This window comes from Nomia melanderi, chromosome 11 (assembly GCF_051020985.1).
Source record: "Nomia melanderi isolate GNS246 chromosome 11, iyNomMela1, whole genome shotgun sequence".
NCBI classification, from domain to species: Eukaryota; Metazoa; Arthropoda; class Insecta; order Hymenoptera; family Halictidae; genus Nomia; species Nomia melanderi.
Genome location: NC_135009.1, coordinates 13,134,126 through 13,158,271, shown reverse-complemented (window position 1 = coordinate 13,158,271; position 24,146 = coordinate 13,134,126). Strand labels below are relative to the sequence as shown.

At 44.3% G+C, this 24,146-nt stretch overlaps 3 protein-coding genes across 11 annotated transcripts in view; 1 reads left to right on the top strand and 2 right to left on the bottom strand.

The window, feature by feature from the left end:
- Window positions 1-10,262, top strand: part of Dh44-R1 (Diuretic hormone 44 receptor 1) — a 106,807-nt gene extending 96,545 nt beyond the window's left edge. The window contains exons 5-12 of one of the 3 annotated variants that reach the window (XR_012999638.1): window positions 2,600-2,693; window positions 2,927-3,007; window positions 3,896-3,972; window positions 6,906-7,025; window positions 7,906-8,091; window positions 9,531-9,685; window positions 9,870-9,933; window positions 10,018-10,087. Coding sequence is in view for 2 of the 3 variants with exons in the window: in XM_076371809.1 (XP_076227924.1) it covers window positions 2,600-2,693; window positions 2,927-3,007; window positions 3,896-3,972; window positions 6,906-7,025; window positions 7,906-8,091; window positions 9,531-9,685; window positions 10,018-10,162 (858 nt within the window). In the remaining variant the exon portion in view is untranslated. Of the gene's footprint in view, window positions 1-2,599; window positions 2,694-2,926; window positions 3,008-3,895; window positions 3,973-6,905; window positions 7,026-7,905; window positions 8,092-9,530; window positions 9,686-9,869; window positions 9,934-10,017 lie in introns of all 3 variants that reach the window. The other 2 variants (XM_076371809.1, XM_076371810.1) reach the window with 2 other exon arrangements.
- LOC116430704 (protein RER1) lies at window positions 6,898-14,745 on the bottom strand. 7 transcript variants are annotated; one of them, XM_076371817.1, is made up of 7 exons: window positions 14,587-14,744; window positions 13,938-14,021; window positions 13,751-13,855; window positions 13,570-13,666; window positions 13,198-13,415; window positions 13,042-13,115; window positions 6,898-7,081 (listed from the first exon to the last, which is right to left on the bottom strand). In XM_076371817.1, the coding sequence occupies exons 2-7, from the start codon at window positions 14,010-14,012 to the stop codon at window positions 7,069-7,071; spliced, it is 582 nt and encodes a 193-aa protein (XP_076227932.1). In that variant the 5' UTR covers window positions 14,013-14,021; window positions 14,587-14,744; the 3' UTR covers window positions 6,898-7,068. The 7 variants fall into 7 exon arrangements, with proteins under 7 accessions (XP_076227932.1, XP_076227928.1, XP_076227931.1 ...); XM_076371813.1 differs by lacking the exon at window positions 6,898-7,081 and adding an exon at window positions 10,421-10,599 and having other exon boundaries at window positions 14,697-14,745; XM_076371816.1 differs by lacking the exon at window positions 6,898-7,081 and adding an exon at window positions 10,421-10,599 and having other exon boundaries at window positions 13,012-13,115.
- Window positions 14,746-21,501: 6,756 nt separating this feature from the next.
- Window positions 21,502-24,033, bottom strand: LOC116430706 (uncharacterized). Its single transcript, XM_076371853.1, has 2 exons — window positions 22,538-24,033; window positions 21,502-22,444 (listed from the first exon to the last, which is right to left on the bottom strand). The coding sequence occupies exons 1-2, from the start codon at window positions 24,015-24,017 to the stop codon at window positions 21,996-21,998; spliced, it is 1,929 nt and encodes a 642-aa protein (XP_076227968.1). The 5' UTR covers window positions 24,018-24,033; the 3' UTR covers window positions 21,502-21,995.
- Between the last annotated feature and the right edge of the window lie 113 nt (window positions 24,034-24,146).

The window sequence follows — 24,146 nt, the reverse complement described above, 5'->3', positions numbered from 1 at the left end:
ATGTTTACAGTGACCATCGATATTCGTATAAAATCGTTTTGATTAACTCCTGAAACGATTCGCGATGAATTCGGTCGTACAAAGGACTCGGCGATTCCGCGCTTGTAAAATCCAACTTCGAGCGGTCCAATATTCAGAGTATTAATGCAATATTAATAAATCCTGCGCAGCGTGACTTGAAAGCGATCAAAATTATCCTTCGTGCTTGATGAGAGTAATTAAATTCTGCGCTGCGGAGTTGGATTTCAAAACTGTGATACCTGCCACGTGATATTCGTGATAACGTACAAGTGTCTAATTAAAAACGTGTCAAGGAACATCCTACGAATGAACTAAACTCGCATAAGACGTTTACAAAGAGTCGACCTTAACAATATCTCGTACAAGTCGAGCCAAAATGAATCATCTTTCGAAACGATTGCAAACTTTATCACAGAGAACACGAATCAGAAGGAAGTAAATCATCGTAGAGAAGATTCTAATTGTGGACAACGTTCCAACAGCTTGCCTCGACAAACAGACTAATTATAAATTATCATCAATTCACCGGCAGCCTGCCAGATTGCAACGAAAGACGTTCGAACTCGTTAAAGCGCTAATTCCCCATTAATCTCGAAATCTCTGTCCAGAAACTCGCTAAATCCAGCAGCTTCTCAACAGGTTCACAACGGCGCAGTAATTTACAGTTTCTCATCTGGCGGCTGAATTCTCAAAGTTGATAACAATATTGAAATGATCGATAAGTAAATTAATTTTCAACTTGTTCAACTTGTTTGCAGTGTTTTCTAATTACAAACCATTTGTCGAACCACACATTTGATAGTACACTATCAATGATCAATTAATCAAACTGATAATTTGATGCTATCAAATTCGCTATCAGTGTCACATTTCTGACGGCCGCAATTCTGTATTCTATATAAAGAGAATTTAATTAACCCTTCCCACTCGACAATACTTCATTACAGACATTCATTATTTTCTGACGAAATATTTAACAATATTATTTGCAACTTATATGAGGGAACATCTTGCATAAATTATAGGGCAGAATTCTTTTATTATTTAACATTTCATATTGAATTTTTCATTTTATAACTTTCTCTTTAATTTTAAGAGATTCAATGACTCGTTCCAGCTTCATTTGTGTCAATAGTTTCTTTAGATCTATTGAATTGAATAAAATTTTATAATTCTGAGTATCGCCACTGAAACAAATGTACTGCAATATAATTTGTACAGTATTCCTAACGAAAATGAAAAATGCTATAACATTTCTTCGATCTTTTATTTTCCTTCTCAGTGCAGAATTTGGATATATGGAAAATCTAATAATTCTAGGGTAGTTTTTTTAAGATTCATTCAAATATTTAATACCATGAGTGGTGCAATATTGGAGCCTACAGAGTTCAAAGGGTTAAACCGTTCCAGAAATCGCGAAACACGTTGGTGCTTGTCCGGGTTGCCCGAGACGCATTCAAAACTCGCAGCGACGTCGTGATCATTGTCAAATCGCGTACAAAGAAAAGGAACAGGGTCGCGGAACGACTCGAACAGTCCGTAACACTTTGTTAAAGGGGCTAATTGTCGCCAATTAGCCGGGGAAACGATTCTTCCTGGCGGTACCGGCAAACATTAGCGCGGGAACGTTTTCCATTACTCGCGAAATTCCCGAAAGCGAGGCTAACGAGTCGGCTGGGAAGGAAAATTAATTACAGCCGTTGAGTGGCCGTCGGGGCCCCGGGTTTTTCGATAATTAAAAGGCAGACGCGAACGATGGGAATCGTTCCGCGCGACGCCAATGGAATCACGCCCGTTTCAAACAGCCTTTGGTCTGGTCGTTACGCTACAGCCAAATAAACGCGCGACCAGTCGCGGACGCCATCTTGGCCAGTTTCTCGATTCTCGGTCGAACCGCGCCCTTTGCCGCGATATTTTACGCCTGTCGGATAAAACGAAACGATTTCAACCGGCCCGTTCGCGCAGCGATCTTATTCCGAACGATTGACAGACAGTTATTGACTCGGAGTTCCAATTTATCTGGATTTCAGAAATATTGCGGTTCTATAACGTTTGTATACAGTTTCATTGTTCGTGCGTCACGCGCCGCGGGCAAATAGAGAACTCGTGACGGTTTTTAGAAATCGGAAATAATTGAATATTAAAAGTGGTTGTGGTTATCGTTGTTAATATTACTGTTCTGAAGTTTCTCGGGTAACGACGATAATAATTACTATTGTCATTATTAACCGCTATTATTAATATTATCAATATTTTTATATTTACAAGACAATAAAGACAACAGTCATTACTATCTCTGTTTCGAAATTTCTCAGATAACGATAATAATTACTATTGTTATTATTAACCGCTATTATTAATATCATCAATATTTTTATATTTCCAAGACAACAACGACAACAGTCATTACAACCTCAGTTCCGAAGTTTCTCAGATAACGATAATAATTAATATCCCACGTCACTATTAATTACTATTATTAATACTTCTCAGATTTCCAAGATAATAACGATAACAATATTAGTAACGTCCCGAAGTTTCTCGGCTAACTGATAATTATTATTATCACTGTTCCCAGGTCTCCATGCAGCCAGACATACCGACCTGCATCGTCTTCCTCTCCCTGCTGAACTATTTCCAACTAACAAACTACTTCTGGATGTTCGTGGAAGGTAATTAGCCGGCTTAGCGCTCGCAGTTCGTTTCCCCGGATCAAGAGTCGCGCGGGGAGAACCGGAGGGAACGGAGAAAAACTCTCGTTGCTCGCGTCTGTCGCGCGACGAATTAACGCTAATCAACTGCGGACGATTTAATGAGGGACGGAAGGGCGGGGGGATTTAACTTGCTTGCCACCGGCATGAATTATGCAGCGAACCGAGCGAAAAACGTGTCCCCTTCGTTTCAGGGTTGTACCTGTTCCTGCAGGTCGTGAAGACTTTCACTACGAACAACGTCAAGCTGAGGCTGTTCCTTGTCATCGGCTGGGGTAATGGTCCACACTTCATCGTTCCGCCCTTGTTTCGAAATGACAGAGCTGCCGTAAAAGAAACGTGTAACAAGAGGAAGAATAAAACGCTCGCGTTGCCCGGCGATTCCCTCGGATCCGAGGATCTAGGGAAATCACGGAGGATAAAGTTTCCGAACGAGGATAACAATGGTCCCCCGTGCAAATAGATGATCGGACATGATACTAGACTAGAACGAATCAACATTAACCCTGAAACTACCCGGCGAGTCAAATTGACTCTAGAATGCTTATCGCGCAAGTATTGACGGTGGTCTGAGAATGATGTCCAATGAAATGTATCTATATAGCTGCAATGCTGGGACACCATTCGAATCTCAAGAAACATATACTAATTTCTATAAAAGTGGAACAAGTCGGTCTAATTCCTCGGTAGTTTTAGCGTTAACGTTTAGCTGGTTCGTTATTCTAACGAAAAAGACTATTCTGTAGTATAAAAATTCATGTGTAGAGCTAACTCGAGAATATGAGATTCACGAGATACGTAGGAACCGGAAATTCGCTAGAATAGGAAACATTGAGCATAGAAACGGAAACTAGAAAGCGAAAGGTTCAAGAAAGTAGAAAATAATGCAGCTGCAAGACTAAAACACTCTTCGAATCTCAGGAAACATATTCTAATTTCTATAGAAGTGAAATTCCTCGGTAGTTTTAGCGTTAACGTTTAGCTGATTCAATATTCTATCGAAAGAAGAGATCATTCTGTAGAAATCCGCTAGAATAGAAAACATTGAGCATAGAAAACAGAAACTAGAAAGCGAAAGGTTCAAGAAAGTAGAGAGATAATGCAAATGGGAAACACAGGAATACAGAGAACAGTACAAACGCTCCAATCGAATCAATTTTCAGGTATGCCGGTGCTGTTCATCGCGGCGTGGGCCATCGCGAAATCGCTCGATCGGACTATCATGACCCCAGCGAAGCAGGTAAGGGGTGAAACGTCAACGCTCGTTCCCGTACCTGTCCACTCGCGTGCGTCTGTGCGTGTCCGCGGGCTGCACCGGCGCACGGCGGCGTGGTCCGGACAGTTGATGGCCAGCGTAAACCTCGGTTGCGAGCAGCGCGGCAAGGAAAACAAAGGGAGGATCCGCTTCGTAGCCGGATCATCCGTCGAATGCCTCGCTCGCGCATTCCCTCTCGGCGCACGAACGACCGGACTAGCTGCGATCAAATTGATGGAACGTAACAGCTGTTGAATCCTTCTGCCACCGTCATCCCCTAAATTTTCGCCCGCACGTGGCGAGCGTGTCGGGAGGGAAGCTTCGCGATCAGTTTCACGGAGCGATCCGTTGTAATCGCGTCGACGGGAAACGTGACGCGGAGGAACGAGGCAGATGATGCCTGTTCAAAGATTGCTTGTGTGCATCGAGATCGGCGAAGATAGATCCCTCGTCCTTTGCTTTTGAGTTGATCGAGCTCGATCGTGATTGGATCACGGACGGAACGGGTGATAAGGATATTGGTTGCATTCGTTGGGTTAGAGGAGTCAGCTGATCGTTTATGCTTTGTGCTCCTCTGCGCTTAACGCATTGCGTGCCGAGTAATCTTCTGAAAGCTGAATTGTGATGGCAATTTTCAATGAGATCAACTTATATGACTATACATACAAAAATTCAGATATCATATTATTATGTAATATATTTTAAATAGATAATCAATTCGAATCAAATTTAATATTTTTTTCAATGCTGTGGTAATTGGCGAAGTATAGCTAAGTGTGTTTATAAAAAAACGAGATTTCTCGATTAAAAATTGTAAATTATATTTAGGAACTCAATAACTCGTTTCAGTTTCATTTCTCTAATACTTTGGTTAGAATGTCTAATAATTCGTTTCTAATAACACAAAGTTATCGAGAAAAGAACTGTGAAAAGAACTCAAAGTGTAAGGGCTTAATAAGAAATTCATGAAAAATATCATTTTCAACTATCAGTTTATCGCTGTTAAATCTGAACCGATCCGATTCGCTCCAGTCTACCCCAATTCCCTGTTCACCGCGTAGATTATTTCAACCAAGAAATCTATCGACAGAGTAGTATACTAAGACATCTATCGATAGAGTAGTATACTAAAAAATCTATCGATGGAGTAGTATACTAAAAAATCTATCGATGGAGTAGTATAATAAGAAATCTATTGATAGAGTAGTATACTAAGACATCTATCGATAGAGTAGTATACTAAAAAATCTATCGATAGAGTAGTATATTAAAAAATCTATCGATAGAGTAGTGTACTAAAAAATCTATCAATAGAGTAGTATACTGAGAAATCTATTGATAGAGTAGTATACCAAGAAATCTATCGATAGAGCAGTATACTAAGAAATCTATCGACAGAGCAGTATACTAAGAAATCTATCGATATCGATATTTATTCGAATATGATCATTCATACGAATATACTAGTTTCTCAATAATAATCTTACGTTAATCACGGATACGGTGCAGGTAAAGGTGGACTCTGACGAGTGGTTTATATTCGTATAATTTCCTGTACAAATGTCTCTCGAACACGTAAAATTCTCTCGCGTTCGATCGAAGTTCAAGATTCCAATTTCGAAATTCGTCGTATCGGGCACAACGCGGTTCGATACACATGAAACGATCGCGCTCGCGCCGAGAGTATATTGAAACTCGTCGAAATATCACTGATTTTTCGACTTTTCCTTTCGTCTAGCCGGAACTCTTTTGTCTCCGCCGAATGGACACGCGCGTTTGTCGAGTGCACGTCACTCACAGGCGGACCTGTTCGCCGTTTCGCTCATAACGGACTGGCGTCGCCTCTCGGCGCGTTTTAATTTCGCTTTGAAATTTCGCGAAATGAGATACCGTTGAATGAAACTGATCCGGTCTCTCTTTTTATGTACGCTGGAACGCCGGGCGCAGACACACATATATACACACTGGCTGGATATCACGAGTAGCGAAAGCCATCGACGTTTTGAGCGACGGATTAAATATCGACACTCGGGAACGGACTTCCGACTGTCCGCTCCCGATACGCAGTAACTTGGCTGTTTACTCGAAATTTCGCGCAGCCGTTCCTCTAGGAAATGTCTCGCTTCTGTTCCTCTCGGGAACTTCCTGTGACGTTCTCTAAGAAATACGCGAACGCCAGTGGTCTCCAATTTTTATGCTGCTATAATCTAAAAAACATTTTTTTAAATTAATCTTCACAATATCTAGAAATAAACTTCGTATCGTAAGGTAACAGTACAAATTCAATAAAGTAATGTTTAACACCTTTTCTATCATTTCCGAAAAAACTGAGTTCTACATTTATATGTACCGTAACAAGATGATTAGAACAAGCCTACAAGTTGTCATTCTAAATCTCCACGCTAAAAATTCTTTATTCCCCTAATTATAATTCCTAAACTCGTATTCTATTATATAATCCTATCATCTTATCGCAATAACGTATAAACTCAAATTTCATTAAAAAACAGAATTTCCATCTACCTCTCCACAGCAAAAAACAATGCCAACGAAGAAGCTGTTCGCTGGAGAACTCCATTTCGTCTTTATCGCGCGAAAATATTTACAACAATACGAGACGCGTCGCGAGCGTTCGAAAGAACGCTGGGAGCAGAAGCGAAGTCGCGCACACGCGATAAATAATTTATTGCGGAACGGAGGGAAATTAAATCCCGCCGGGGAGTGTGGTAGCACGGCGACGGTGCCGCGCGGATGAAATACAGCGCGGCGAGTCAACAGCCGCCGATAAGAATAAGGCATTATTTAAACGAGCGACGGCCGCGCGCCGAAAGAAAGTCAATGTTTGTGTGCCGGTCGTAAAGTCTGGCCTAGTTTCGCGGGGGCACGCCGATGCAATAAATGTGACCGTCGGTTCGCAGGAGATCGTGCTGGGGAAGCATTGTCCCTGGATGGTGTCGCACCCTTACGACTGGTTCTATCAGGCCCCGGCTATTCTGGTGCTCTGCGTCAACGTCGTGTTCCTCGTCATGATCATGTGGGTGAGTGGACGCGCGACGACTTCATTGTTTCCGGGGCGACCGATCAAAATCGTGATCTAAAACAGCCGAAGAAGAGGAACGATTAGAATATATGATTCATCTCGTGATTATGCTGGTTTGTCATGAGAATTTAACCCTTTGCAGTCGAGAGACGTACAGTCGCCACCTGATTCGACAGCAAACTTTCAAATTTTCAAATATTAAACCTTGTGTTCAACGCATAAAATATCGAAATAGTTCTGTCTCTTAATTTATAGAAGATGATCAATTGTGTTAGTTGCGAGAAATATCGTTAATATTTAGTTAGAAAGTAATGAATGTTTTTGATGAAAAATATTGTCGAGTGCAAAGGGTTAAGTGATTAAAACTAGAATTACGAGTACAACGTCTTTGGAAAGTTTGTTTATACGATTCTTTGACCCTTTGCGGTCCGAAGTGATCTTGGTTTCTCAATTTGAGGTTCACGTTAGTTCATTTAATTACAGCTTGATATGACACTCTATTTATTTATTTGAGAATATTTGAGAGTCATTGAAATGTTACTTTTAAATGGTATAATTGCGATACTACAAATAAATATAGAATTATTATTACCATCAATACCCTAAGTCTCAAAGTCTACAAGTACGGAAAGATCTAAGATAACTCCTATGATAACGATTTCTATGCCACAGGTGTTGACAACAAAACTAACGAAAAGGTTCCCTCGTCAATTACCCGACCCTTCATCGAAGTATATTTCCCAAACATCACATCGAAACTGTTTAAACCTTATAACACTTGAACTTTTCTCATATTACCATCAATACCCTAAGCCTCAAAGTCTACAAGTACGGAGAGATCTAAGATAACTCCTATGATAACGATTTCTATGCCACAGGTGCTGATAACGAAACTCTGGTCAGCGACGAACGCGGAGACGCAACAGTATCGGAAAGCGAGCAAGGCGCTGCTGGTGCTAATACCGCTGCTGGGGGTGACTTACGTGCTGGTACTGATGGGGCCCACCGAGGGTCAGGTTGCTAATGCATTCTACTATACCCGCGCTGTCTTACTTTCCTCCCAGGTAATGCAACCGGAACGAGTATCCCGTTACAAAGCGAACACTCGTACAAGTTCGAGGCTCTGCGCTCGAAGACGTTTCGGTGCCTTCCCCCTTTGACGGGGGACCGACGCGTCTCCCTTTGACAATGATTCCATGCGGGATCGCGATCCTAGTTGAAATTGTCTGACAGACAGCCGTGCTGGGAATAGTTGAGGGAACTGACGCGCAACAGTCGCGCGAACTTTGATTTCTTTGAGAAGATAAATAACTCTGCTAGCTTCCGAGTCTTCGAATTATTATTGATAGATTGATTCTTTGAAGATTCTTCGAAATATACGAAACCTTCGAGAGATAGAGATAAATTACACATCAGTTGCTTAACCCTTTGCACTCGGAAGTTTCTCGGTAGCAATATTTGGACATTTTCTGATGAGATGAAGACGACATTGTTTGAAACCTATTTAACGATAATTCACAGATAAATTAAGCAACAGAGCTGTTTTTTGCAAAATGTAATTTTAATTGATAATACTGAATACTCAATTTCATAGTTGTGCTGTATCAAATCAAGTGGTGACTGAGTCACCTTTCGAGTGCACAGGGTTAATTAATAGAAAAAGGGAAACTACGTCCTAATCTCTTGCTGTTCAATTAAATCATTTCTCTGTCTTCCAAATATGAACATTTCTCCAAATGTCGACATTCGTCCGCAAAGGGTTAATACACACTCAACTTCGATATCGGCGGAAGGAATTACTGAGCAAATTGGAAAACTTCGTTTCAGCGAGAAACTGGAGAGAGGAATATCAGCTGCCCTAGAATTTCGGACGAATCGGATTTTCCTAAGTTTTCAGTGTTTTGCTTATAAAACGAAAGTTTTCAAGTTTTCAATCATTTCTTTTACCCATATCGAAGCCGAATGTGTATTAACCCTTTCGAGTGCGACTCGACATCAGTTTTCAAATGCAATACATTATTATGCCTTCGATGTTATTAATGAATAGAATTGTTTACACTGCTTTCTGAGAACTACCCTTCAAAGGGTATTTCAAATCAAACGTCTCTAATAATACAAAGTTATCGAGAGAAGAACTGTAAAAAGAACTCAAAGTGTAAAGGGTTAATAAGTTTTCAGTGTTTTGCTTATGAAACGAAGGTTTTCAATCACTTCTTTTACCGATATCGGCAATTCTGACTAGCGAGCTGACGCGCAACAATTGCGCGTTGATTTCTTTGAGAAGATACACCCCTAACTTTAGCTTCTGAGTCTTCGATTATTATCGATGGGAGACTGACTTCTTTGAAATAAGCGAATTATTTTATGTTAGGTTGGACGTGAAACAGTTTATTGAGAATATAGAAATAAGTGACATAGGGTTTAGATCAGGTTGAAAATCATTGTTGTCAGGAGTACGTGTTTGATCGGTGAATATGAGTTTTCAAGGGATATCGTTCAACAGGGCCTGTTCGTAGCACTATTTTATTGTTTCCTGATCACGGAAGTGCAAAATGCAGTGAGGCATCATATTGTACGGTGGACGACGGCCCGTGATCTGGATACCGAGAGAAGATATTATAACAATTGGTCACCTCGCTCGAGAACAGAGAGTATAAGGTATTTTATTCCTCTACTTACGCAATGCTTTCGAAGAACAAAGTAAATCGAGATAAAAAGAGAGAAAGAGAGAGAGAGAGGAGAGCGAGAGCGAGAGAGAGAGAAAGAGAGAGAGAGAATCAACAATTAAATTAGGCTGCGAGACACGTGGCGACGCCGATTAATCTAAAAATAAAATTTTCAGGAAAGTTACCTAATTACTATTTTATTAAAATCTTCCATTTAGAGATATCTAAGTCACCTTCGAAGTAAGGAACAAATACTGTTGTCTATTTATGCTGTTAGTCCGATCCGTCAGCGTCGTTTCTGATACGGATCTTTTCGTTTTGCAGATTGTATTGCCCTCCGTCGCACACGTATAGAAAAAGAGACTCGTCGGTCAGCGAGACGACCACCACGACGGTGATCGTTGTGAACTCGACGACGACGTTCCTGGATAAATCAAAGAAAGCCATCTCTGAGGATCTGAATGAGTAGAACCGGGGCGCGACGAGCGTTGAAACCTGCCGAACGATATAACACGTGATCTACCTTCGAGCAGAGAATTTGCAGGTTCAGCGATCGCTAAGGAATGGTTGGAGAAATCACAAGATCTGAACGTATGAGACAATGCTTCAACAATGTTTTTTATTTGGAATCTTCATTGCGTTAGAAAAAAATTGGATATTTCTTTCATCCCGCCATTCACGCATTCATTCGCCGGCACGTTTTGCATCCTAGCACTCTCACGTGTCCTTCGTTAGTTGTTTATCTTTCTTTCTTTTTTCTTTTTTTTTTATCGTTCGTTCGTTTGAGAAATGTTGTTTTACGTTTTTATCCGCACCAGAAACGATCGATTTCTGTTCTCGTTTTATTTCTTTTATCGTTCTTTCTTTAAATGCTACGACACCCCTCAAATTTCCACGAGCGGACTCCTGTAAAAAGAAAAGAAAAAGACGTAAGACGCTTTCGGCCGACAACAACTGGCGACGCGATGTATTGCTAAACTGTTGTGAACAGTCTAATTTAGGGTACGTTAAACGACGAGATTGAAACGTGGAGAGGAGACTCCTGTGCGACGGTCGGAGAGAATTTTCGAGAATTGACCTGTGTAGAGGCACTCGGCGGACGTTAAACTGCACTGCGGTGCTAAATGAATGTTATAGACGACCTATCGTTTACTTAAGTTATCATTGAAATGATATTCTGTTGCGTTGCCTAGTTCTATTCGCACTTGGAGATAAAAGTTCCTTTACGATACCAACATATCCCTCGGCATAGCGTTACATTTGTATGGAGAAAGGAATGAAGTAACTCTTAAGAACTCATTAATGTGAAATTCTGGTAATCAAGTCGGATGTTCGCAGCGTGGAACGGCGAAGAATATTTACCGTGAAAGAATACTCTCAAGTATACGCTTAACAATGCAAATGAAATGAAAAGTATAATAATCGAGACCAACTAATTATTTTCCGCATATCAGATGCAAGAAACAGTATTTATTGTAACAAACTGTTGATTAGTTTATCCTAAATCTGTTTCTATTTTATAATCGTGGAAGCTTCGTCGAAAACTATATATTGTAAATACGTCTTAACAATACTTTCTGTTCGAACTTCGACACGATCCTCTGAAGTCACCTGTGTACATATAGTTAAGTTTATATCTACATTAATGGTTAAGTACTACATTACTATGTATAAGATGTGTTACAGGAACTCGTACGTGTGTATGCGTGTGCGTATATCTACAAAGTTTAAAACAATGTTAATAATGGTCAATACAACTTCTCGAGATATAACAGAAAAAAAAGAAAAAAATAAAACTGGGTAAAAAAGAGAGAGATCGTACCGCGGTCATTCGGGGTTAAAGTTCTGTCCAAAGATCCAAAAGCAACTATTTATTTAGTAACAACAAGGTGAAAAACCGTAGAGCAATCGTACCTGATGACATAAACCTTTATTTCTTGCGTTCAAAGTATAATTGGAGGAATTCATATTTTATACAAGTCAAAGTGTAATATAAATGCATCAGTCCAAAGATAATGTTCAAATAGTTGATGTGATGGTACATAAGAATGAAAAATTGAACTGAAGTATACAAAAGACATTCGGTAAATTGTACTCAATGATGTCTATGTACAATCTATAGTTTGTACAATTGTGAGTTTTTTTTTTTTGAATGTGTAGGAGTTAACATTATTTTCTTTAAAATTGTCACAGTATAATATATCGAAGATAACCAAATGTATATGGTGTAAAATGTATATAATATTTTAAATGTGTACTAAGCAGATGATCTTTGGACTTTAAGAGTCACCCCTTAATAGCATTTACAAACTAGTATTTATTTTACTTTGCGTCAGCGACCCATGAAAGTTATTTATTAAATAAATTCATATGTACAAATTTATATAGAGGCAGATTAATGAAGAATTTTAAATGGTATGTATCATTCGATGTATCGTCGTTTTAACCTACCATTTTAATAAGCCTATATCTTTGATAAAACACACACTCACCGCGCTTGCTTCATTGAATATATTCGTGAGGTGCTGACATAAGAACACACTTTTACTTCAGACCCCAAGTCTGAACCTTATACCGAACTAAATTGAACTAAATTGTTCCATGGTAATAAAACTGATCAATGGATATGGCTAAATGCCGTCGATTACGGCACAACATATGCATTCGAATAAATCCCGATTTTAGTTCTACGATGTAATTTGTTAGATAAAAAAATTCTTTAATTTGATAATCGTATGTTAATCTTTTTGCAAGATAAGACTAGTGAGGAGCTACGGTTCTCGATTGTCATTAAGCATAAAAATGAAAATTTAAATAAAACTATGTAGAAAAACTGTGAAACAAAAATCAAGACGTGAAATCCTATAAGTGGAATGTTCGTAACAAAAGAACCAAAAGCATTAAAAAGCAGAAACGGTACTACTGAGATTAAGAAATGAATTAGTGATTGTATTACGAATGTTATGTATATGAATTACTTCTTTACATTCAGTAATAAGTTAATATTACATTAACAACTCCGTACTGTTGATATTGTTACTGTGTCCACGTTTATGTAAGACCTAACAATACTTTGTACAAGTTTTATGATACAAATATATTACGACAATTCAGTTTAAATACCATATAACATTATACTTTTAGTATTACACCTTTCACAGAGTAAACCTTTTCTCGTACAAGGAAATGATCTTATTCCGTATGTAATGTCATTGGAAAAATGAGTTTGACTGCTTTCATTATTCAAAGATTTGTTTTCCTCATGGTATTGGGAAAATAGAAATCTACACATTTATGCACCTCCATCAACAAACATACTTCACACCTATTCACTTTGAAGGTATTAACCTCGAAGTATCCTCGTGATTCTGGTACTTTGGTTTTCCATGAGTGAAGGGTAGGTATCTATATTTGACCATATGCTGAAAATAATTTTAACGTGCATTATTCATTTTTGTTATTTAACGGAAATCATATTATCTACGAATGATGTTTTTCTTTTACCTTGATTTGACGCTTCATTGTTATGCAAAATAACGTTATGAAATACATAACTAATATTGGCCAGAATACTGGTATATCGAAGCAATCAAACATAGTGCATATCATAGCTATAATTGTAGATTTCGTCACAGAATACCAGAATTTAAATTCGGGTAATCTCCTAATAAACGGCCTAAATTCTTCATTAGATCTTGTAGGTAATTCTGGCCCGTCTCCATCTATAAAAAAAGTTTGTATTAAAACTATGTTTTGCAAATAACATTGCCTTATACATGTACAACTGAAAATGACTCTGAATAAAATTCTGCTTCAATAGTAATCAGATCACATAGAGTGTTAATTATTTCTAACATGTAGACATTAAAAGCTTACCGTCAAAATCCACTGCTGGATCGATTTTAGGAGTAAGGAATGCTATAAATAAATTCAAGTGATAAATTCCTAATGCATATGTAACAATATACCATCCCTGAAAATACAAATAGCATATAAATATATTTAATAATCTCCACAAAGTAATAGGATTAACAGCTTTGAAAGAACAATGACTTACTTGTGCAAGAAATATGCGCAGAATAAAAATAAATGTTAGCAACAAAGCAAATATCCACCTAGACACTACATGAGGAGTCCATAGGTCCAGATATCTTTGATATAACTGAAACACAAATAAATTCATAGAATTAATTTATCAATTTATAATTTCCCTATGACAAATAAAGTTTGATTATTAAACACACCTGTGATATCCTGCCAACTGCTTGACTGAAAACATTTCGTCTCGCTGGACCACCAAGATGCTCATCTTGCATCATTTTACCTTCCTGAGTAATATAAAAACACGAAAATTATTTTTACAGCAGTATATAACAATAAATCGTATTCCCGAGTACATTGTACACGTGCGTCACTTAAAAGAAATTTTAAATAAATTACAGAAACCACTGATATGCCGCGTAACGGGTTAATATATAATAAATACAAAGTTCACGAACGGTTACTTGATGACTGTTCGAACGTTAAATAACATAGTTTCAAATGTCCAATCTTGTATTTACTGGAAATGACTAATACATTCAATTCTTGACACCAATCATTGCAACGATCCCAAGGTTGCTCGACTGTAAGACTTCGTAGTCACTAGTTGGATCCGATTTTTCTATTAAACGATAACAGAAAATATAAATAAAGCTTGAGAATTGGATTAATTACTTCATTTACGTTTCCTTCTGGTAAACTGTAACCGATTCGCGTATAAAACCGATCGTATCTTGACGAGTTCCAAAGATATTAGAATAAACTGAAAGACGTGCACATAACCTCCACACGTTGCGATCACAGCAAAGATTACCACAAACTGGTGCCGCAATTCAAGCGAATCAAATTTACCTAAGGTATTTCCCTGTCTTCGACCAATCTTCGCGATCAATTCGCAATTTATTTGGTTTAAAAAAATATAACACGTCACAACATTAATGGCATACTATGATTAGACGTACTATAGAATATGCAAGGTGCTTCCACTTATCTTCTGGTGTTGTGTCACAAGAGCTAACGACCGTCAGACCTGATTCCCATGTAACCAACGATCTAATGTGTACCGATTCCTGATTGGCTTAATGTTTCTATGAAAATCGTTGATTTTTAGAAAGTGAATATTTTAGAGTAATGTTAAAAATTATCTTTCATACATCAACAGAAGAAAGACATATTATTTACGAGAATATAATGAATAAATAACGTATTTAAACAATATGAAAGTTTGTAAACGTACCACAACGATAAGAATAAACTTGTGGCGCTATCTAGGTTTGGCAATTAGTACTAATTAGCGAGTAGCTTGAGCATTTTTCCGTGGATGTCACTACAATCGATTCTGATTATTATTATTAATGATGTAATGAATTCAAAATATCGCAACTATCACATTCGCGATACGAGTTATCTAGTTAAACTACTTCAGCGAAAATTTTAGTGTAGTAAGAAATATTTCACAGCAACTCGTTGGATTTTGTTGCGTTCAATATTATACTCATTAACGAAACTCACTTAACACGTTGATTGTCGTGGTGGTGACCACCAAATTATTTTTGATTTTGATTATTTTCGAATTACTTGATTCAGTTAAACGACGATTATTGGAAAACATTTCTATATTATAAATAATGGCACCTAATGCGGTGACATAATAATCCAATTCAATCAAACGATTTGATATTCTATCTTTTCCATTTTCTGTATTTTGTTCTACGAAATCGTGCAGCGTTCAACGTGTTAATCCATTAGAAATAAAAAGAAATGTATCCGTTCGATCGAATGAGTTCCGTTGGATCGTTAAAAAATGAGTACACCGTTTTCGTGGATTTTCAAACTTACATTTATTTAAACAAATCAACATTGACCTCATATTTACGGGTTGTATACTGCATTTTGTAGCACAGGTAAATGCATCACTCTATTACGCAAGATTTATGTGTCCTGCAACGCGTGGCATCGTTCTCTTTTGTTGGGATTGTTCGACGAAAATCAAATAGATCGGGGCGGGGGAGACTGAGTATCGACTGTACTCTAATTGGGACTAGAGAGATTCGACTAGAAAAAGAAAAACATTGGCGGTTCATAGTTCTCGCGGAATAATAATTCCAATGATAATAAATATTAATAATAATCGTAATAAGTAGCATTCGATAGCAATGATCGCGATAATAATGCTAATAATACTCGCGGTTATGATAAATAGTCCTCGGAATTGTATTAAACATGACAATAATATTAATAATAATGATAATAATATTATTAATAATAGTAATAATAATATTAATAATAATAATAATAATCGTAATAGTAATATCAATAATGATAATAATGATGATAATGACAATACGATTAGTAATCAGGATAATCAGAATAATCAGAATAATCAGAATAATCAGAATAATCAGAGTAATCAGAGTAATCAGAATAATAGCAATGATAATAGTAATCGCAATAATAATAATTCAATAGCATTATTAATAAAAAGCACAACACAACAATAATCAGGGACGTAAACAACAAATCGATCACATTTGAAATACAGTACACACTACGAACCAACGTGAGTGGTTCACATCGTCGTTTCACTTTGTATTCTCTGTTACTCATCTCGTCATTTCTTCGTCTTCCTATTCTGTCCATCTTCCTTCTCTCTCTCTCTCTCTCTCTCTCTTTCGTTCTTTCTTTCTTTCTTTTTTTTTGTTCATTTAATGATTTTATCGTTATATACGTACTGATCACGGTCACTCGATCTCTCGATTATATGATACATGGAATGAGACTGCTAATTCAACACGAAGGCTCCTAAAATCATTCTCTTGTACCGCGAAACGAATTCTTCTCGGGATTAAAGTACTTATTAATTACAACGTCGGTTATGTGTGTAGATTTGTATGTATGCAAGTGTGTACATCGTGTATATCTCCGTGTACGTGTACATGTACGTGTGTAGGAACGTGAACAACAGGTACACGTGTTGCCCACGTTTCTCTGCGTGTACGATCCCGTGTTCGTGTAAGTGATGCGCGTGTAATCCGGGTGTTTTTTTATTCTTTTCGTTAACTATATACTTTGGCTTCGTCTGTCCACTTAAAACTCTCTCTCTCTCCCTCTCTCTCGATCTCTCTCGCACTGTCTCTTTCACACACACTCTCCCTCTCTCTCTCTCTCTCTCTCTCTCTCGCTCTCTTCCTCAGTTCACTCTCGTTTAGTTTAACGCTAATGGCAGCACAGATACAATGTATTTTGTCCACTTTCTCGAAAATTTTACAGCGTTCCAGCGTGCCCGAGTCCGACCCCTTATAGAAATAACGTGTTCGTGAATCACTTTGCCTCGCACTGCAGTTCCTCTTCGCCTGTCGGCGTTCGTCGACCGTGACAGTTGTCGCATAATCAATCAACCAATCAACCAACCAACCAACCAACCATTCAATCAATTAATTAAACATGTTACCGCTACGTATATCTAACTCCCCGCTTTTATACAGTACGCGAACGACGCGCCGGAACGAATCACTCGCGCGCTGCGAAGGAAAGAACCTACGTCGACGCGTTTACGCACACGCGCGTCACGCTCGCAGCGAGACGGATTCGCTATGCGGCGCAGTTCATTACGGTACACTTTGCTTCCCGTTCGCTGTCGCGCACCGCGATGCTTCCGCTCGCCTTTCATCCGCTTCCGCCGCGGTATCGCGCAAGTAGCGAGCCGTTCGACGCGCTCCCTCGCTTCCCACTGATTCCACTGACTCCGTTTAGCAGCGCCGACGTATACGTGCACGCGTATCCCGGCCGAAACGGATCGCGACGGGCTTCTGTTCCCACAGGAACGTTCGACGAACTTCCGTTCCTCGCGAACGATTGAAATTCCCCTGGAAAACAGCTGACACAGCACTCGTCCCTCGAATCGCGAGGAGTCGCGTGCGAACGGCATCGATTCGAGCTGAGCGCGACGCTGCGTTCGCCGGGAAACGCATCCTTCGACCTTGTTCCTGGAGCGACCGATTTCCGCCCGCGTTCCCCGGAGTCGCGAGCAACGCGAACGATCGTCCGCGCGTGAAAAAATAAATCGCGAACCGGCGCGCCTGATCTCGAGAGACGCCTGAGAGACGGTGTCGAAGTACGTCAGTCCTTACACGAGTATCCTGTGCAGCTACAGCGTTCGAACTATGTATACAAACGATAAATGCAACAACAGCCTTTTTCTCGGTCAGAGTACGAACTATCGCGGAGGTGTCGGATGAATCGATCGACCGCCGGCCCAACGCTGGCCTCGCCCGAACGCCGGCGGGGGCGGAAAGTAAGTCCGATGGAAAGAAGAGAGCCACCTAGCTTACCCGCGGAACGATCGCCGACGATCGCCGGGGCGATCCCGATACATGCATTTACACGTGTAGCGTGGGTACTGTGTTCGTGTACGTGTACGTGTGTGTTATGTCCGTGTGCGCACGTGTCGCGTGGATGACTAGAGAGGATTGGGGACTGCAGAGACCGCTAGAAAGTTTTCGGAGCCTTCGGGGTAGAAGTAAAATCGGTACCTTCGAAGCGCATAAATATACTCGCTAGAACGACCTTTACGCCTATCAATTAACCCTAAGTGTCGAACGAAGAAGAAGGTTCGCACCGTCTCTTTCTCGAGATCGAACGCGGAGCCGTACGCGAAAGAAACTTGAGATCCTCCGGCGGCGAAGATAGAAATCGCCGGCTGGTCCAACGCGTCGTTCGCGTCGCCTCGAATTTGCAACTAGCGGAGCGATCGACGCCTGTCAGGCTGCTCCGACCCCCGACCCCTTAAACTTACGAATATCTAAATGAGAATCATCCATGCAACGGCGAAATCAGCCTCGCAGTTTCACCGGTTCCCGCGGTTCTCGCGGTTTCTCTTGTCAACGTTCCGCTCGTCCTGTTCGCTCGGTTTCTTCCGTTCCTCGCTTCCACCCGCTGCGAACGCAGAAACTTCGTGAAAACGCTCGCGCCGCGGAGGAACGAGAATCTCCGTCGAGCCTCCTTCCGGCTGTCTTCCGCTCGTTCGTTCCGCGCGCATCTCGCGGCGGCTCGTCGCCGACGTTTTTACCCCCGTTTATAGATCCTCTATCGTCCACTCGCTCGTTCTCTCTCACGCACTCTTCCTCCCGGCTCCTCCCTCGCTCCCACTGCTCCGCGCTCTGTCCGTATTTTTTTAGAAAATAATTTCTATCTTTGAGTCTTCCCTGCTCCCGCTATCGCTGCATTTTTTTGTCGCTTTTTCTTTTGGTAAACGCGGGAGAGCGAACGGAGTCCTGGGAACGAGCGGAGCACGAGGATCCTTCGATCGCGGCTCGATCGTCTCTAGACAACAGCTCGAACGAAAGGTTCATCGTTTCGTTCTCTTCCGACATGCTGATTACCGATTTCCTTCTTCTCGTTTAACGGACGAGGATTGAAGAAATTAACCCTCTGCAATCGAGAGTTCCTTCGCTAGATGCGCTCATCGTTTTCTAACGAACTATCGACACACTTTACAACTAAGATACAAACGATACACCAACCAAGGGATAGAACTGCTCTACTCAACGGTCCGCGTACGACTACATTACACGAATTTTGATATCGAGTATCGACCCTATAATTCCGCTATGCCGTACCAAACGATGAGCGATTCCCGAGCGCAGAGGATTAATCGTCGACGCAGCGTTCGAACTTCCGTTCTCTCATTTCACGACGTCGAGCCTCCCTCGTCGCAGACCGAGAAACAACAGGATCTCGAAGCGCCGCGATCGAGCAGGAAAATCGGGTGCAAGGTGAACGCGGGGGACCGTGCCCGTCGCCGCCCATCGTCCCCCAGCCCCGCGAACCGCGGGATCGCGCCACTCTTTCAGCTCGTCGTTCATTATTAAAAATATGTACAAAATCCGCGGTGACGGTCCACCGCGGCCCCGCACGCCCGAGCCGCCCAAACTTCCGCGTTCCCCGCCGAACCAACACGCGCGCGGTCTCCCCGGGCGGAAAGATCGGTTCGCGTGTCACGCGTTCCCTCCGCCTGTACGCGTGTCGGAGAAAGACTGACGGCGCACGCCGACGCGTCGACGCCAGGTTTCCAGGAAGGAATCCGCGTCGTTCGTAAAATCCGCAGAATTCGCCTCGCGCGACGAACCACGAGCGACGACTGGCGTTGACGCGTCGAACGGTCGCACCGGAGTGTGTGCCGGAGTTCGAGGAGGATGACCGGGTTGCGTTCGAGCCGGGAAACACATATTCGACCGGGTTCCGGAGGGGGACAATATCAAAAAGTGTAGAAACGATCGGGACGCCGCGTCCGAGGACCTCGCGAGGTCCGACGGGAAAGACCGACCGAGTCTGTATCGACAAGGGACGCGCGCGGCGGGTGTACCGTTCGTTGCAGCGAACTTGGCGCTCTCGTCCGAGCGGTCGGATTCGAGGGCGCGCGCTCGATTGGCCGAGGCGGCCACGCCTACCGCTCGGGTCGCGCGGGAACCGTTCCCGGACTAGCGATCGGGTTTCGCGGAGCGACTGTCCCCGCCCTTACGACGTCACGAGTGCCAGGTTCCCAGCAACTGACGGTACGGCACTCGAAAGCTCGACGAGCGACGCGAAAGACGTCGCGACGCCTCGGGACACTCGTCTCAGAGCTGCGGCGGGCGGGCAAGAAACTCGATCCGACACGGACAGGCTGACGGTTAGACACAGACAGACTTACAGGCATACAGACAGACAGACAGACAGACAGACAGACAGACGGACAGGTAGTTTAATTGAAAAGTCGCTAATGAAAACTGCGAATTCGGCGAGCGGCACGCAGGCCGCGCGTCGATGTCCACTCGGATAACTCGCCGTCCATCCGCCTTAAACCTTAGTACCCCCATCCTTAACTGGCTATTCGATCAGCTATAATGTAATATCCCTAATTAATATTGCACGCGCCGGCACACGGGGACAGCCGGGCCCGCCGTCCCGTCTTCCAAGAGGGACGACGCTGTCCCGGCGATCCCCTTTCAATCACGAAATTCAAACTTAATTTATGCGTATGCAACGGGACTCGCGGGACAGACCCCGACGACGGATTCGTCCGTTGTGCGGTCCTACCCGATCGTCCCGACGAAACAGAAAGGAATGGTGCAGCGCGAACGCCCCACTCCCGCTGAACGAGCGAATGTTTCCGGCGAAGTCGGAATAACCGCGTCAGCCTTCGTTTTCCGGGAATTTTCACAGCACACGCTCGAACGGTCGCCCGTTTCCATCCGGTCGTGCTCGCACGACGACCGGCGACTTCCGCGCGGTTCGCTCGTTCGTTCTCGGCTACGGCGCGGAAAGCGCAGCTCACCATCCTCTTTCGTCCACCGCCGCGCGGTGGTGTTCCGTCTTTTTTTTCGTGTTTTTCATTTTCTTTTATATCAGCTACGCTTAACAACTAAGCTCGGTAATTATTATCGTTAAAGTCGGTGTACCTTTAAATCGAGTATTACATGCTCCGTAACCGGTAATCGGCTCTAATCGATATTGAAACGCGCTACACGCGAACACCCCCGACGCCTCGACCCGCGGCGGTCGAGTCTCGCGCCGTTCCCGGTCGCCGGAGAACTGTTCGGAAATGATTGTTCCATCGGTAGTCGCCTCGCGCGATCTGTTGACCCCGTCCCCGAGTTCCATCCTCGCCTCGGTGGGAAAGTATCGGTGACTCTCCGCGCTGCTCTTCCTGTTCGGGCTCCTCTTCGCCAGTCCTCGATCCCCGAGTGTTCGTAGGCCAACGTGCCTGCAGATGGTTCCTCTTCCTTCGATCCATCCCCGTCTCTCTCTCTCTCTTTCTCTCTCTCTCTCTCTCTCTCTCTCTCTCTGTCTCTCTCTCTCTCTCTCTCTCTCTCTCTCTCTCTCTCTCTCTCTCTGTCACCCGGAATCTTCAACGACCCCGCGTCTCACTGCGCGCCTCCACTCCCACGAGTTTCCGGTGTCCGTCCACTGATCCCTCCCGTTTACCCCTCCCCCGTGTACGTGTGTGTCGCGTGTTGTCTGCGTGTATACGTGTACGTGTGCAATTTAGGAAAGCGAACGGAAACGATAACGCGCGCGGTCCCACTATCAAGAATCGTACACGGCTCTACGGCGTCGGTACAAAACATCTAAGCGAGCTAACTAACGGGCCCCCGAGCCTCCCCCACCCCCGCTCGTCATCCGCGGGACATCAACGGAATTAGAAAATAACGCGTCGCTCTGATCCCCGCGATCGCCGATCGAGAAAACGTGTCCCTCGGTATCCCACGCTCCCCGTGTCCTCACACCGTCGTCACGTACTCCCGCAGCTCGGTGGCCTCGCGGGCTAGCTGGTCGTCGTTCGCGAACCACGGGTCATCGTACTTCGGCGCCTCCTCGCTGCGAGCCCTGCTCGGGGCGCGGCGTTCGCGCGCCCGCGCTCTCGGCACCTCCTCGCTCAACGACCTCTTGCCGATCCCCATCTGGACCGGCACCTCGAGCAACGCCTTCGACCTTGTCAGCTGCGGCCTCTGGCGACCCTTCGCCTCCTCGCTGGCCGCCCGCACGATCACCGTCGGCGGGGCGAGCCTCTCCTCCACGGGCGGGTGGTGACCGCTCTCCGACCTGGCCCTGAACACCTTCTTCTTCGACAAGCCGCGTATCTTCGACAGGCTCTTCCTCTGGACCGGCTGCGGCGGTTGCGGCGAGTGCTGCTGTTGGGACCTCTGCCGCTTCACCGGCGAAGCTGGAACTAGAGGCGACCAAATTGGTGTGGACAGTTCGGCTGGTGGCGGTGACTGGACGCGGGGCGGTGTTCTCTCCGGAGATTCATCCTTCCACCCACCTTGATAAATCGGGAACGCGGACACCTGGTTCAGGATGCGCCACCGGAAATCTTCGTCGTCGCTGCGGCACGGCGTCGCCTCTGGCGGCGGATGATGGGTGGGCGTCACGTTATGGAACGGCGACCAGGACTTCGCGTCCTCGGGCTCCTGCGTCGCGTAGCCGCCGGCTGGATCGGCCGACGGCGAGCCGTCGTACGGCGTCCACTTGATCTCGCTGATGGGCTTCGGCTCCCGCTTCTTCACGCCGATCGTCGGCAGCGGCGAGTCGTTCTCGTACGGCGCCCACTTCGCACCGGTGATCGTGATCTCGGGCGAGATCAGCCGGCGCACGATCCTGTTCTCCAGCTTGGTGACCTGCCGGGGGTCCGGCTCCGGTGACATGCTCCGCCGGATGCTGTACTTCGGCCTCTCCTTCAGGCTCTTCGACTTGAACCCCTCCGTCGAGTCCTGGCTCCGCCATCGAGGCTTCTTCTCTTCCACCGGCAGCGAGAAGTGCGGCTTCAGCGCCCACTTCGGTCTCGGCTTCTTGCCTTCCTCCGGGCTGGCTACTTTCTCCTTGGCTCCCCATTTCTTCGACGCCTGGCTCTCCACTCGCGCGTGCATCCGTTCCAGCTTCGGCCTGTCCCTGGGCCGCTCACGCGGCAGCCTGGTGTCCTCGCTGACGTGCCTCTTCAGCTCTGGCTTCTCTGCAGCTGGCGGCGCAGCTTGCTCCGATGGTCCTTCGACGTTCAGCGACGCGGAGTAGTACAGCTTCCTCTCCGGTGGTGGTAGGGGCTCCCTCTTGGGCTCGATGATGGCGGGAGGCTGTTGTTGCTGTGGTTGCTGTTGTTGCAATTGTTGTTGTTGTTGATGTTGTTGTTGCTGCTGCTGCTGCTGTTCCTGTTGCTTCGGCTCGGGCTTCTTCTCCACAGGCTCTACTATGGTAGGCGGCGGCGATGGAGACAGGGTCTTCGATTTCGGACAAGTGCACCTCGGCTTCGGGTTCGGCAGGACTTCCGGTACCTGGAGGAACCTCGCCTCTCGGGCCATCCTGGTGTCGTCGCTGCTGTGCTTCCTGAGGTCGTGCATCGGCGTCTGCAGGTAGTCCGGCTTGACGGACCACTTGTCGGTCTCCGCGCTGTGGTGTTTCCTGAGGTCGCCGCGCTGGACCTCGTGCGGCTTCTTCTCCTCCGGCGTGAGGCTGTGGTAGCTGCATTTCGTCTTCTTCGCGAGGTCCAGGTCGGTGCTCGAGGTGTGCAGCTCCCAGCGGAACTCGTTGCCCTCGGTGACGCGCTTCTTCAGGTCCCAGATCGCGTCGTCCGGCGACAGGAAGCTGCTGTCCGCCCATCTGGTGTCGGTGCTGCGGTACTTGCGCAGGTCGCCGCGCTCCCTTTCCGGCGGCCGGGGTGCCTCGGCCACGTCGCAGCTGCAGGTCCTCTGGGTAGGCGTTCTCTGGGACTCCAGAGGGGCCGGCTCGATCGCGTCCAGATCCTCGATCATGTACGAGATCTCCTCCCGACGCCTCTGGCCGCAGGACGGGCATCGTCCGCTCGGCTCCCCCTCGTCGCGGCTAGGTCGATGGTGATGGTGATGGTGGTGATGATGGTGGTGTTGCTGTTGCTGTTGTGG